Below are 14,605 nucleotides of genomic sequence, written 5' to 3'. Positions count from 1 at the left end.
TGACGAAGGGTTAAATTAGTCTATTTCGATTTCTTTTTCACCATAATCCATTTGCAAACAGGAGAAATCTAAATGACCAATCGTAAGATACTGAAGGATTTAGGCCCTTCTAGCTCCCTGTAGAGCAGCTATACGTAGGATTGCTAGCTATAAAGGTATATATTTATTCATCACCTCTCTTGCACCCTGGAAATTGTTAAAGAACCTAAAACTTAATCAATTTTGAGACATTAATTTTGAGAATTTAAGACTAACGGAGCGCTTGAAAAAAAGATTGTTTGAAAGGTCAATTTTAAGAGTTGGCATAACACTCCTAATGAATATGGAAGACAATTATTAGAGATAAATATATTGCAATTGACCCAAGCACTTGAATTAGATAATTCTCACGTTTTTTCATACTGTCACTGTTTTCCTTTTATTTTTCAGCTGCATTGTATTCATTCACTAAGAGGAGGATCAAATCCTAATCAGTCTGAGTGTGAATCTTAGCCATCGAACTCGTTTGTGTCTTTAACATGATACTTAAATGAAAGAAAACCTTTGTCATCATACATCTTTTGACAGTAACAGTTGTAACAACAGAAGCAACAACAACTGTAATGATAGTAATGGAATAATGCAATAGTAAATTATGTCTTTACACTATCATTTGCTCAGGCGACTCCTGGATATAATTAGACGAAAAAAATTCTGAGGACAGCCAAAATTGGACAAGGCCGTAGGCAAGGTTGGTGTTAAGTTTGATTGTATGAAAGGAAATTGAAATTACTAGTATAAACTCAGCTGCCAACTACCACGAGAACCAGTTTTTCCAGAAATACCATCAACACTTACATTTGCCAAACATGTCATTAGTAATGAACAACAAAAGTACCGAGATGCAGCTGTACAACTTAAGTTGACTATTCGAAAACAACTGTGGCTTTTGATCTTTTTAAAACATCACAATGAAAGAAAACGGCTAGAATACCGAAAACAACGAATAAATATGTTCAAACAAACACACGGAAAATTCACTAAATTTTCCCGTTACACATGTAGTCCTCCTTCGTATCCAATTAAATAGCTAGTCAGTTGTTAATCTGGCGTGTATCAATATGGCGGCCGGACGATCCGACTCTTGCTCCGTCGCTTTAGTGGTTTTAGCGGCTTTATTTCAGCTGCTGCTATTTAACTGCCATCAAACTATGTGCAACAATCACAATCCTGCTCGAAAGCTAACTGAGATTTTTCACGTATCTGCTTCGTGGCTTTTCAAACCAGCATATTGCATCGTAAACTGGTCTGAAGCTTCGCAAACAAACAACCCGCAAATTTCAACAATAACTTCAATGGCTATGTTGCTGGTCTTCTCCTATTATGCGGTGGCATTTCAAGCCACCCTGGCCCTGATGGACGAAATGAAACCGAACATGCATTTGGAACCAAGCATCCTTGTTTCCAACTGAGGGAAAAGGGTCCGCTAAAACTTTTCCATCTAAAATGCGTTCTCATTTTGAAGAAATCAAAGTGCTAATGCTCATGAATGACTTCGATCTGTTTACAATGAGTGAATCTTGGCTCAATTCCACCTGGACTGATCCTGAACTTGCAATTGACAACTACACAGTTTACTGTTATGACAGGAACGATGCTAAAGGGGTGGAGTAGCGATTTACATGAAAAACTCATATGTCGACGAATTCAGATCATCTTCTTGACAAAGAATCAAAGAATCAAAGACTGAATATGAATGCATCGAAATAAAACAACACGCTGCTGGAGCAAAATTTCTATTGATTGTTTTCTACCGCCCTCCCAATTCAACGTGGAAGCGATTTGATCAAATCACACAGATTATTGAATCAGCCTCTTGTCACTGGAATGAAATTATAGTGACCGGCGACTTCAACATAAATCTTCTTGATGCAACGAATGCAAACTGCAAGCTCATCAAGATATTCCGTGATGCAGGCTTGAAGCAATTAATAAACACCGCAACGCGAGGTACAAGAATACATCTTCTTTATTAGATCATCTATACACAACACACGAAGATAGAATCATCGAAATTATTGTTCCAGTTTACGGACTAAGCGATTACTATCCAATTTGCTCCACGCATAAATTTGGCAGAGGTAAACGCAGTAAAAACCATCACGAAAAAATTACGCACAGGAACTTTAAGAACTTCTATGCTGATGTGGACTATAAGCTAGAATGCTGGTATGCAATGTTTATGGATGTGTTAAATAAACATATACCACTGGTCACCCGACGAGTGAAAAACAAACAAACCCCAGCTTGGGGAATCGCGACATCATTAGGCAAATACACGTCAGAGACAAATTTAAAGCACGTGCCAAACACAGTGCGCTGGCAAGAACAATGTATAAAAGGCCAGTAATTAAGTTCTCAAATTAATCACCAATGCGAAGTCCAACTGTTTCAAAGAAAATATTTTAGAAAATATAGACAACACAAAAAATTTGTGGAAACTGTTAAAACATTCAGCACCAACCAAACCCACCTCGAAAGCACCCAACGATAATTTCAGTTAATGGTAAACACGTTATGGATCCAGTGAAAATAGCGGACGCATTCAATGAATACTTTACTTCGATAAATGCAACAACAGTGTCACCTGATCAAGAAAACTTGGCAACCTCACAATCTGAGCTTGATGTCCTCTTACAGGACTTTGTTAACAGCCATATGCCACCCTCATCACAAGATAAATTTTGTATCCCACCTATTACCAAGGAAATTATTGAAGCAGACCTAAGAAAGATTCCTTCAAACAAGGCAGCAGGTCTAGATGGCATCAGTGTCCGTGTGCTGAAAGAAGGTCTACCAGTAATATCCTCAAGCCTCGCGCTTATTTATAATGCTAGCATCAGTAATGGCGTTTTTCCTGCTGCCTTTAAAATAGCCAAAGTATTACCACTCCACAAGAGAGACTCACCACAAGAGAGGGGCAATTACCGTCCCATATCTGTTCTACCTATACTCTCTAACCCGCTAGAAAGACACATAGCCTCTGCCTACTTACAGCATCTAATATATAATAACCAGTCCGCTTACCGCCCATATCACTCATGTGAAACTGCTCTGCTTAATATTTCCGACAACTGGGTGAAAGCTATGGACAACAGTGAACTCGTTGGTACTGTCTTTTTAGACTTGAGTAAGGCCTTCGATTTAGTCAACCATGCCATCCTGCTTGCAAAACTTGATAAATATCACACTGGTACAAATGCAATGAACTGGTTCAGATCATATTTAACAGGCCATACACAAGTTGTATCTGTCTCTGGTGTGTTATCCAACTCTTCAAATCTTGATGTCGGGGCACCACAAGGTTCCATCTTAGGACCACTTTTGTTTTCCATCTATATCCGTCTCCTGGATCTAGTAATTAGTTAATTTGGTTAGGCAGGGGACGTTAAAGAACCCACTCACGAGATTACTGTGATGTGGTCTGGCCTGTTTACTGGAAATTGGGGGGAGGGGGCATCTTTGAACTTGAACTTTATTTTTATTTAGACACGGTAAATCTATCAGATAAAATAATAATATTATTACAATCTATTATTACAGTTACAATCTATTTTAATCTATATAAACATGATCTAAAATTTAAAAGTGAAATAGAAAAAAATAAAGAAATTCTGCTTTACATAGATGCCGTGTGTGTTTTGTCGATTCAGAGGAAGAAATTGCGACAACCATTTCGGAAGGATTGAAGTGATTTTGCTTGCCGCAATTCAGGGGACAAGCTATTCCAGATAACCGCACCGTTATAGCTAAAGCTATTTTTCAGGAAATTGGTGCAGGGCAATGGAACAGCTAGTTTGTTTTCAGAGTTCCTTAGATTATATGGAGGATCATATTTAGTGAAAAGAGAACCAAGATAGTCGGGCGCAAGACCATGTATAGATTTATAGACCATGGTGGCCACTTGTATTTGTCGCTGAGTATCTAACCGTCTCCAGTTAAGTTGCACAAAAAGAGGATCAGCGCTTGTGTCATAACTGGAGAACGTCAGAATACGGGCAGCCCGGTTTTGCAACTTTTGGAGCTTATTCGAAAGACCCTTGTTACAATGCCCCCAGACCTCGCTGCAGTAATTAAAGTACGGTTGAACTAAGACATTGAAAACGGACTCAAGCGTGGTTCGATTAACAAAAGGCCTACAACGTTTAATTGCTCCAATGCCCGATGCGATTTTCTTGGCTATTTTTTCAATGTGCATATTCCATGAAAGGTTTTCGTCTATATGTACACCATATAGGTGTACATAAGTTTCCTTCGATTGTTTGTAAACTGCTGATGCAGTCCGGCCAAAGTCCCCCGAAAAGTGTCGTGATGCGCATTTGATCATATCCACATGCTAATTTGCGCAATATAAATATTAAATTATTATTATTATATGAATGATCTACCCCTCTTGTTAAAGAACGCTGAGGTCGACATTTATGCCGACGACACAACGATCTGGTCGAGCGGTACTAACTGTACAGATATTCAAAATACTCTGAATGAGTCTAAACAAGGCCAACGGTTGGTTTAAACTGAACCGGATGATACCAAACACAAAGAAGACCAAACACCTGCTAATTGGTTCTGTACAAAGGCTTAAGCATACAAATGAGACCACAATGGAAATTCATATCGGTGGCATCAGGCTGGGAGAGGCAGCGGGAGGAAGGCTGCTTGGAGTCGTCATTGACCAAAATCTTTCGTGGAACTTACATCTTGACTATTTGATTAAAAAATTGAACTCTTGAATTTGTCTTCTTAAAGAGCTAAAGCTTATTTAACCTTGGCTTGCAGAAAAATGTCATATACTGCTCTCATCAAGCCAATTCTAGAGTATTGTTGCACGGTCTGGGGTAATTGTACCGTTGGGAATCTTCAAAGAGTTTTAAGACGACAGAAACGATGTGCTAGGCTAATTTTGGACGCCGATACTCATGAAAACTCTGTCAAGCGTTTCAACAAACTAGATTGGCTGCCTATAGACGATATTATATGTATTAGGAAGCTTTATATGCTTCATAAAATAAATCAAGGACATTGCCCCCGCTTATTTTAATAAATACATTGAAAATATAAGCAATACCCATAATTATAACACGAGATCAGTTTCCAATAACAATATAACAACACTAGCTTGTAAAAGGAACTCTGGCCTCAGAACGTTTCACTCAAGCGCTTGTCGTTTGTGGAACACTCTTGATCCAAAACTTAGGTCACTTTCCCATACAAATTTTAAGAATTACTTATTTAAACTCTACCGTAATAAGAATTCCTTTATTGATCATTTTAAGATTTGTAAAACCTTCTAGTTTTATTAGTAGTTAATTAATTAATATGGTTTTTTTTAGTTCTTCATTATATAAATTTAGTTGGTAGATTATCCTGATAATTAATTTGATCGATACGTTTTATTACTTTTAATGGTAGGAGGGCCATTATGAAAACTACTGGGTGACCAGTAATCAATGTGTTTTACCCCTGTTAAATAAAGTTTTCTTCTTCTTCTTCTGGGCATTCTCAGTCAAGTTATTATTTTTTAATTTTTTAAAGCTTTCCAATCCAATTCCTAATTGCTCCGACGAAGGGCTAACACTCGAAACGTCAGCCTTTGTAATCGTTACGGTGGCCAATTTACCATTTCAACTTTGTTGATATATCCAAATGATTTCGTTACTCCCACCGACGCAGCCCCAAACAGTTTCTTTCGAAACTATCAGCCTTTATTCAATTCCTAATTGGACAGTTTTAAAAAACTAAAGAATAATAGCCATGCTGACAATTTCTGATTAACCACAACAACTACATTACCAATAAATATGATATTCTTGTTCATTTTACTAATTTTATCCGACATTAAAGTGTTTCCTATAAAAACCCAAAGAAATATCAAAATCCAACATATGAATTCTCATATTCCACTCAATCCTCTTTGTATGTTTGTACTTTGGTTCTACTCTTGTTGCTGTTTGGAATGCAGCCTTCTAATTGGATTCACTTCGGCCGCTCAACAAGCCTGCGTTACCTGCGGTCGCCAGCTACGCAGGCTACCAGTACGCGGAGAGAGTCATTGTGTGATTCAATTTTTTTTCCAAAAGAAACAGCGTAATAACCTAAGTTAGGCTCAAGACAGTGCCCTTTACCCTTGTGGATCAGTGCATTCTGCACAATGCGTCTCTTCTTCTTGTCTATGCTTACGGCGCCTTTTAAGTGTTGAAGTCGCCCATGATGAATGCGTTTTCGAGTTTTACCAGCGTAGAAGGACAGTGCACAAGTCTTCGGTTTTCGTTCCTTCGATACCTTTAGCAGCCATTGCTTTTTCTCAAATTGCAGGGAACTCAGCATTTCCACTTTTAAGGAAACTGAAATCCAAGCGTTCCAAAAGTATACGGGCATCTAAAGGCTAGTAATTTATCGGGTGAGTTAGGAACTGCCACATCGACATCCTGGAAATAAAACCTTTTGAAAGGTACCACCCACGACAAGGGTGAAGTTTCCTATGTAAGATGGTATTTCAGAGTGAAATTGTCTTTTGATGAAGGATAGTATTTCGTAGCATTGTTTCAGTCTTGCCAGAAGAGTAACTTGATACATTCACTCGTTGCCATCTCATAAAATCCACAGTCACATCCCCAAATATAGCAACCAAACCAATGGCTTGCATTCTAAGCTCACGCAGTTCACGGAAAGGATCTGGGCTCTCGGTTCCCAAAATATAAGAAATGTCGGCATCGCGATCATAAGGCAGAATGCCCCTTGTGCGATAGGCGCCAAGCAGGGTTCCTATATACAAAAGAATCGAACTCTATAAGTGAAATAAACAAGAGAAAAATAAATATTCAATTGATTAATACATCAATGAAAGAATGATTAATAAAACAAAAAACAAAACAAAACAAAAAACAAAAAAAACAAAACAAAAAAAAAAAACAACAACAACAAGAGACTGACCAGTAGATAGATCGACCTTGCAAATATTAAGAAAATACAACTTACAATAATAAAGAATAGAGCTTATGATCTCAGTTGTAGATATGTTTTGGGCCCGACTTAGAGTCATTTTAGCCCAAGCCGTTAGGTGAGGGTAAAATTGATTCTAAAACGGACCCAAACAATAAATTTAGCCCTAGAACACAAACTATGTTACCATTATTATCACTTTGCAGAGCATTGAGAAAATAAACCCGGAAAAAAATGCGCCGAAAAGTATTCTGAACAACCACGCTTGCGTGCGAGCGGGTTGAAGTGCATTATCTCTATTTTAGACCACAAAATGTGCCACAAAGTGATAACAATAGCTAGTTTTGAAGAAAAAAATTATTCCATCTCGATAGAAACAGAATCATGAAAGGTTTTCAGGGTGCCTCAATACGAATTCGTTAGTCCTTAACACCATTCTTTTTTAAAAACGATGCATCTTTCCAAAATTCTGCCTTGCCTTCCTTATCGTCTAGCATTTTGCAGCCACGTCACAATCACGTGACAGTCACACAATAAACATAAAACTAAATGCGGAACTCACCGTAATCGAGCCAATACTCAAAACCATTATTCTGTTAAACCATTATTCACCATTATTCCTAACGCTTGGCGGCTCTCGTTTGGCAAGTAACATACCTCGTTATATCCCCCACTCACGGATGGTAAAATTACCAGATGGAGGCACATCAGGACAAACAGTAGTAGAGTGGCTGATTCTATTAGCAGCCTGTTCGCCAAATTCCTCTTTCTCCTTGATGAAAAACCACACCAAAACATTTTGAAAACCTTAGCCTCCTGAAAATGACTGAGAGTCTTCAGTGAATGACCTCATGTAAACCTAACGACCGCAAGGAAACATATGTGAGTAATCCATAGAAATAAACTCGAAGGCAGTTCTATCGTTACAAATTATAACGTGGGTAACAAAACCAACTAATAGATCATCAACGCATAAAGGTTTGACTCCTCGTGGGAGATCAGTATTTTTTTATTGCTTCCATACCTCGGGAAAAAGTGCATCAGTGAAAGACGTATTTATGGGTGCAGTTAGAACTGGTGCGATAACATCAGAAGCATCCTTCCACAATCAGGCACTTAATTTATCAAGTCCAATAGGTTTTCTTTAAGATCGGAGGGGATTATGGACAAAGTTCACTTTGACATCATTTAGGTGGAATTCGTATGATAGGATGCTCGAAGTGGGAGTGGAAGAAATATTTCGAAAAGATTTTGTCAAGGCTTTTCTAAAAGACATAAAATATTGGATAACTATACATACACCTCTCTTTCTTCAACATCCTTCGACACACAAGTGATATATGACGCGAACTATAAACGTTACGACAAAACACGTTAATGCGATTGTTTAATTATTATGATATCTTTGGTTTTCGCCGTATAAAAGCTCTTTAATCAAACCGGTTGGCAATCGCTTTGCATAATTATCAAAATGCGAAGGACAGAAATAAGCCGATGAGTCGTGTAAGCACATGAATGCATCACAGCTTCGTAGCCTAATTCGTAGCCAGATTTCGTAGCCTAATTCTGCATAATGATCACAAACTATTCTTGTTCGTAAGTCCAAGCCTTTCCAAGTAAAACGCTTTCGCAACTAAGGTCAAAGGAATGAAAAAGGTTGGGAAGAAAAAAATTAAGTTCCTTTCAATTTCCGAGGTGGCGATGGCGACCATCTTTCTTACGATTGGTATGGCAGATCGATATAAAGTGGGGTACTACACCAGCTTACCGTATATGCCATGTTGAATATCTAGCCTGGTAAGAAACTATAAACTATAAACTAGAAACTATAAACTAGAAACTATATGGTAAGAATACCTCTTGGAATTAAAAGTTAAAAATATAAAGTATAAATACTGAGGTATAAGAGCCCTCAGGCCTTACTCGCTTAGCCTGCTACAAATACAAAGGTTCAGGTTCCAGGTTCGTGCGTATTTTGGAGATATTGGGTTTTGTTCTTGAACAAAGGAATATAAAAATTGGTAGATAGTTTCACAGTGAGTTTATTTATAGGCACGGGACAAGTTGGAGGCAGGGATAAATCCGGCGATCAGAAACTACCTGAAAGGAAGTTGTTAAAGTGGAAACTTAGTGGTTTAAAAATGGCGATCAACAAGCTTTACTTTGTTTATCATGATCATGTAAGCCAATATTCGTCTACGTTTGGTCCGCATTTCAGCCGTTCACATTGACATTTTCAGAACATTTTGAGTTTGTCTCGATGTCAAATAAAACAAAGTGATAAAATTTACTGTTACGATGAATATATGAAGTTCATATGTTTTGAACTGCGGTTATAGATACGTATGGTGCACGATCCTCGCAGTAGAGAGCGCTATTTATGCAATAACGAAAATCAGGCCTGTACGAGATTCGAACCACTGACCTCTGCGATACTAGTGCAGCGCTCTACCAATTGAGCTAACAAGCCAACTGGAGCAGGCCCTTAAGTTGATTCGTAATAAGCTAGTATCGCAGAGGTCAGTGGTTCGAATCTCGTACAGGCCTGATTTTTTTCAGGTCTGATTTTCGCTATTGCATAAATAGCGCTCTCTACTGCGAGGATCGTGCACTATACGTAAAATTTACTGTCATCAAATTTTTCCTTTTGAACTGTGAGTCTCGAAGTGTATTGCAGAACTGCGTTTTCGTACTGTTCTTGTTGTTATTTCGTGATAGCAGCGGTTATATCATAAAGATCATTGATTGAAAGTTCAGAATTGTTTAACTCCATTGTTGTCGCAGAAGAATTTAGGTTCAGGCCAATGCCCCTTTCATACATGGTACCTTCTTTGCCCTCGTTTTTCTCGGTTTCTGAAATCTGATGTTTGTGTAATTGTGATCGACGTCGCTTGAATGCAACTGTTGATTTCTTTTGTTTGTCCTTCGAACTTTTCTTGTCCATTTTCGTATTATGGTCTACATAGAAAAGACCTGGCTCTATGTTAAGTGACGCTAGAGTTGGAGGTTAGGTTAGCTGTTAGGTCAGAGTTAGGTTACCTGTAACCTAAATTTACTTGAGAGACACCGCAGGACACTCGATAATCATTGCTTTCACTTCCCCCGTAAAAGCGAATTTTGGGGTTCTTCGAGCCCACCACACTGTTCAGAGACTCATTACGTTGAGAATTTGCTGCAGGTGCAGGTTTGTTTATAACAATGTCTGTGCTATATTCATCAAAGAGAGATTTCAGGGCTGATTGAAGGCTATCTCCTTGTAGGTCTTTGCCTTAGGGAAGATCTCTGTGACAATAATGAGAAGGGTCTTTCTTGTATCGACACCATGTTTCTCTACAACCACTATGGTCACCAAATGTATAAGGCACAATGCTTTGAATTGCAGATTTCATGTTTGTAGCATCCCCCTTATTTTGTGCAATACAGTATGTTAAGGATTTGACAAGGTAATTTACGACTTTCTGAGACAACACTGAACTTTTGGGGAACTTACTTCGTTGGCTCAAGTTGTATAGGCGTGTTGTAAGGGATATTTTTATGTGAACTGTATCACTCCATTTTTCCACACCGTAGGGTACCTTTTGCTTTAGGTGAGATTCAGTCATTGAATCATCATCCCCGGTGTAAATTGAAAATTTGACATTTGATTTAGTCACCTTATTGAAAAGTTCAACTGCAGCTAAAGGCTCCATTGACTTTGAAGAGCCTGAATGATTTTTTCTACAGTCGTGGTCATTTGGTTGTTTTCCTGCCTTTTTAGCTTCATCACATGAGCGGCACATTTTATTTTTTGTTGTGTAGTCAAGGACTTTACCAGTTGAGAGGCCCATGACTGCAGCATGTCCGGTCTTAGAGTTGAAACCTCGTCCCCGTTTCTGCCACCCCATGTCGTAAGAACAGGCAATAGGTACCAAATCGTTCTGGTCAGGCTTGTTACCATTTTCAATTACCTTGTCTCGTTCAAGGTTTAGGAATTGCTGGCAACTATTCTTTGCTACTAGCTCTATTGCCTTTCCAGCTTCCCTTTCCCGATTTTTAAAAGTTGATGAGTTCAGTGCAGGCACATTGAGGATTGAAAGTAAATTGTTTAAATGGGTGTTGCCCACTCCTGTGTGTAAACAGCCAAGGGCAGCTCTCGTGTTCACATCAAAGGTCAACGGACCGCGTGTACCAGATCTGTACTCTTTTGATGTTTTAATGGTGTTTTCCGCATTGCATTGGCTGCATATAACAGTAAACGTGCTTGCCAAGCCACTGTGCTGTTCTTCAATAACATTGCCAAGAGACAAGGGGCCTAGAAATATTGTAAAATACACTGTAAACTAACAGGGAAAAAAGACTCCATCCACAATATTTGTTATGTTCTTTTATATGATAATGGTGTAAAATATGATATAGCGCAGTTAAAAATAGTGAGAATTCACCGCAATGACAAAATGAGCATTCCTTCAGACCATCTGTAAGGGTTTCTAAGTCCACCAGTCTGGATCCTTGTGGCAGGTTCGCCTTCCTCTTAGCTTTATTCTGCTGATGGGAATCAGGGTTGGAGTGAACAGAACAGGTAGGCCGATAATTAGGACAAGCTTGGCAGGAAAATCTTACCAAAAATTAAGACTTCCGAATAAAGAAAAATGTACTGATCTCACCTGCTCGGGTCATTCGTTTTGCTGGGGTTCGCTTTCGTTGGATATGTTATCATACTGGAGCTTCCTTTTGGCATTCCACGTTTTGAACCCTTCATGTAACCTTTTTAATTTTGTTTCTTTTCTGGTTTCGATCGCTTCCACTTTCCGAAAGCGACCTGACGCATTACGGATTTTGCGTAGGCGTTGTGTAAACTTCTGGTCTTTCACTGTCAATATTGTGCTCATTACTGGAAAGTATCGATGCCGTTTCACACTCGTCAAGTAAACTTCGCGATTATGTGATAAAAATTGTGCACTCGCGTGAAGCCGCCATGTTTGTTCACATATTTGATGCCATTTTAAAGCTCGCGCCATTTTCGTACCCATTCTTCGCCCGGCAATAAAACCCTATTGAGCCACCTTAAGACATGTTTCATGGAACTGCGCTTCCTTGGAGGATGATGTGGATTGTTGTGCTGATAAAGTCAAGGATCTCTTGCTCGCTGCTGCAGATATGTGCATTCCACTATTTAAAGTGAAAAGAAAACAAACCCTCCATGGATCAAAAAAGAAACTTTGCGCCTGATCAAAAAGAGGAAAAAGCTATGGCATCTACTGAATGCTCAACCATCTGAATCTTTAGCCAAAGGTTCAAGGCTCTTCGAAGGGAAATTAAAAAGTTAATAAGGTCAGAGTATCACAAATGTCACCAGCACTTTTCTGTTGTCCTAAAAAAAAACCCAAAAAGATTTTGGTCCTATCATTCCATAAAGTCCAAGTCTAAAAGACTCCCAGACATTAGCACTTATAATGGTATTACAGCAACTAAGCCACAAGAACAGGTTAATTTGTATAATATTGACTTTTATTCTGTGTTCTACAAAGAAAGTTCTGGTGCACCTTCTATTTTGTTGCATGACATTCAGAATGACCAATGCAATAATAATAACAATCTTTTATTAGGAAGCTCCATCACAATAGTGGTTTACATAGATGTGCTGATCAATATACAGACTCTGTTTCATGTACAACAAATGAAGTTCAAAAGATATTACAAAAACTTGATGGCAGCAAGTCCTCTGGGGTAGACAAAATTCCAGCCCGCCTGTTGAAGGAGACGGCGTATATGTCTGCAGTACCATTATGTATGCTCTATAATCTGTCTTTTGAGATGAGTCAAGTTCCTAAATTATGGAAACATGCAAATGTTACTCCCATTCACAAGGACGGTGACCGAGAGCCGGTAGAGCATTACAGAGATATCTCACTATTAACCATCACAGGAAAATGTCAAGAAAGATTGGTGTATGATGCAATTTATGAACAAGTTATTGATTTCATTCATTGTTCTCATCATGGATTCCAGAGGGGTAGATCCCGTACAACACAGCTTCGTTTGGTACATCATGAGTAAAGTAAAGCCCTAGATAACCGTGGTCAAGTTGATGTGGTATTTATTGATTTTGCTAAAGCCTTCGACCTTGTGAATCATAATATTCTTTTGACTAAATTATTTAAGTATGGAGTCCGTGGGCGTCTTCTGGAATGTTGTAAAGACCATCTCACTGACCGTAGGCAGGGATTTGTTGTAAAAGGGGAATTATCTGACTGGCTAACAATTACCTCTGGAGTACCTCAAGGTTCCCTGTTGGGACCTTTATTCTTTATTATTTATATCAATGATCTACCAGGGGTATAGCTCTCAGTCAAGCTATTATTTTTAAACTGTTTAAAACTTTCCAATCCAATTCTTAATTGGACAGTCTTAAAAAATTAAAGTGTAATAGCTATGATGACAATTTCTGATTAACTGCCAGCTATACAATTACATCATTGATAAATATGATATTCTTATTCATTTTACTAATTTTAACCGACATTGAAATGTTCCTAAACAACCCTAAGAAATATCAAAATCCAACATATGGATTCTCATATTTCACTCAATCCTCTTTGTATGTTTGTGCTTTGGTTCTACTTTTGTTGCCGTTTGGAATGCAGCCTTCTGATTGGATTCACATCCACCGCTCAACGAGCCTGCGTTACTTGCGGTCGCCAGCTTCGCAGGCTACCAACACGCGGCGAGGGTCATTGCGAAATTCAACTTGTTTTCCAAAATAAACAGCGTAATAACCTAGTTTAGGCTCAAGACAATGCGCTTTACCCTTGTGGATCAGTGCATTCCGCACAGTACGTTTCTTCTTCTCTAGAATGCGGACGCATTTAAGTGTTGAAGCCGCCCATGATTAATGCGTTTTCGAGTTTTACCAGCTTAGTGGGACAGTGCATATGTCTTTGGTTTTCGTTCCTTCGATACCTTTAGCAGCCATTGCTTTTTCTCAAATAGCAGGGAACCCAGCATTTCCACTTATAAGGAAACTGAAATCCAAGCGTTCCAAACGTATATGGGTATCTAAAGGCTAGTAATTTATCGGGTGAGTTAGGAACTGCCACATCGACATCCTGGAAATAAAACCTTTTGAAAGGTACCACCCACGACAAGGGAGAAGTTTCCAACGTATGATGGTATTTCAGAATGAAATTGTCTTTTGATGAAGGAGGATAGTATTTGCGTAGCATTGTTTCAGTTTTGCCAGAAATGTAACTTGATACGTTCACTGGTTGCCATCTCATAAAATCCACAGTCACATCCCCAAATGCAGCAACCAAACCATTGGCTTGCATTCCAAGCTCACGCAGTTCACGGAAAGCATTCGGGCTCCCGGTTCCCAAAATATAAGAAATGTCGGCATCGTGATCATATGGCAGAATGTCCCCTGTGCGATAGGCTCCAAGCAGGGTTCCTTAATACAAAAGCAGCGAGTTTTATAAGCCTTATCAAACTTTGCCTATTGTTTTGGTTAGGATTTTTTAAGACAATGAAGCTTTTGTTATCTGTCTTTTGGGATTTTTCTGTTCGGTGACGCGAACTTAGACTCGGGTTAACTTCGCTCTAGTTCGCAAACTTTTAATGATGACATTTTGGTTCCCCACGGGAGCCT

At 38.8% G+C, this 14,605-nt stretch overlaps 1 protein-coding gene and 2 pseudogenes across 5 annotated transcripts in view; all 3 read right to left on the bottom strand.

Moving 5' to 3' along the window:
• Positions 1-3,500: 3,500 nt before the first annotated feature.
• LOC111343001 (uncharacterized) overlaps positions 3,501-14,605 on the bottom strand; it is an 18,679-nt pseudogene continuing 7,574 nt past the window's right edge. Inside the window, exons 2-3 of the transcript XR_015997258.1 lie at positions 7,544-7,840; positions 3,501-6,804 (exon numbers count right to left, since the gene is read on the bottom strand). The product of XR_015997258.1 is annotated as an uncharacterized LOC111343001 (transcript). The remainder of the gene's footprint in view (positions 6,805-7,543; positions 7,841-14,605) is intronic.
• LOC111340911 (uncharacterized) lies at positions 9,008-12,125 on the bottom strand (annotated as a pseudogene).
• Positions 12,544-14,605, bottom strand: part of LOC111343002 (ribitol 5-phosphate transferase FKRP) — a 24,966-nt gene continuing 22,904 nt past the window's right edge. For all 4 annotated transcript variants that reach the window (XM_088750883.1, XM_022950126.2, XM_022950125.2 and 1 more), the window contains one exon: positions 12,544-14,407. In XM_088750883.1, coding sequence (XP_088607009.1) covers positions 13,923-14,407 — 485 coding nt within the window. In that variant the 3' untranslated portion in view covers positions 12,544-13,922. The remainder of the gene's footprint in view (positions 14,408-14,605) is intronic.

This window comes from Stylophora pistillata, chromosome 2 (assembly GCF_964205215.1).
Source record: "Stylophora pistillata chromosome 2, jaStyPist1.2, whole genome shotgun sequence".
Lineage (NCBI taxonomy): Eukaryota > Metazoa > Cnidaria > Anthozoa > Scleractinia > Pocilloporidae > Stylophora > Stylophora pistillata.
The sequence above is the reverse complement of the archived record's forward strand: the minus strand, read 5'-3'. Positions and strand labels throughout refer to the sequence as shown.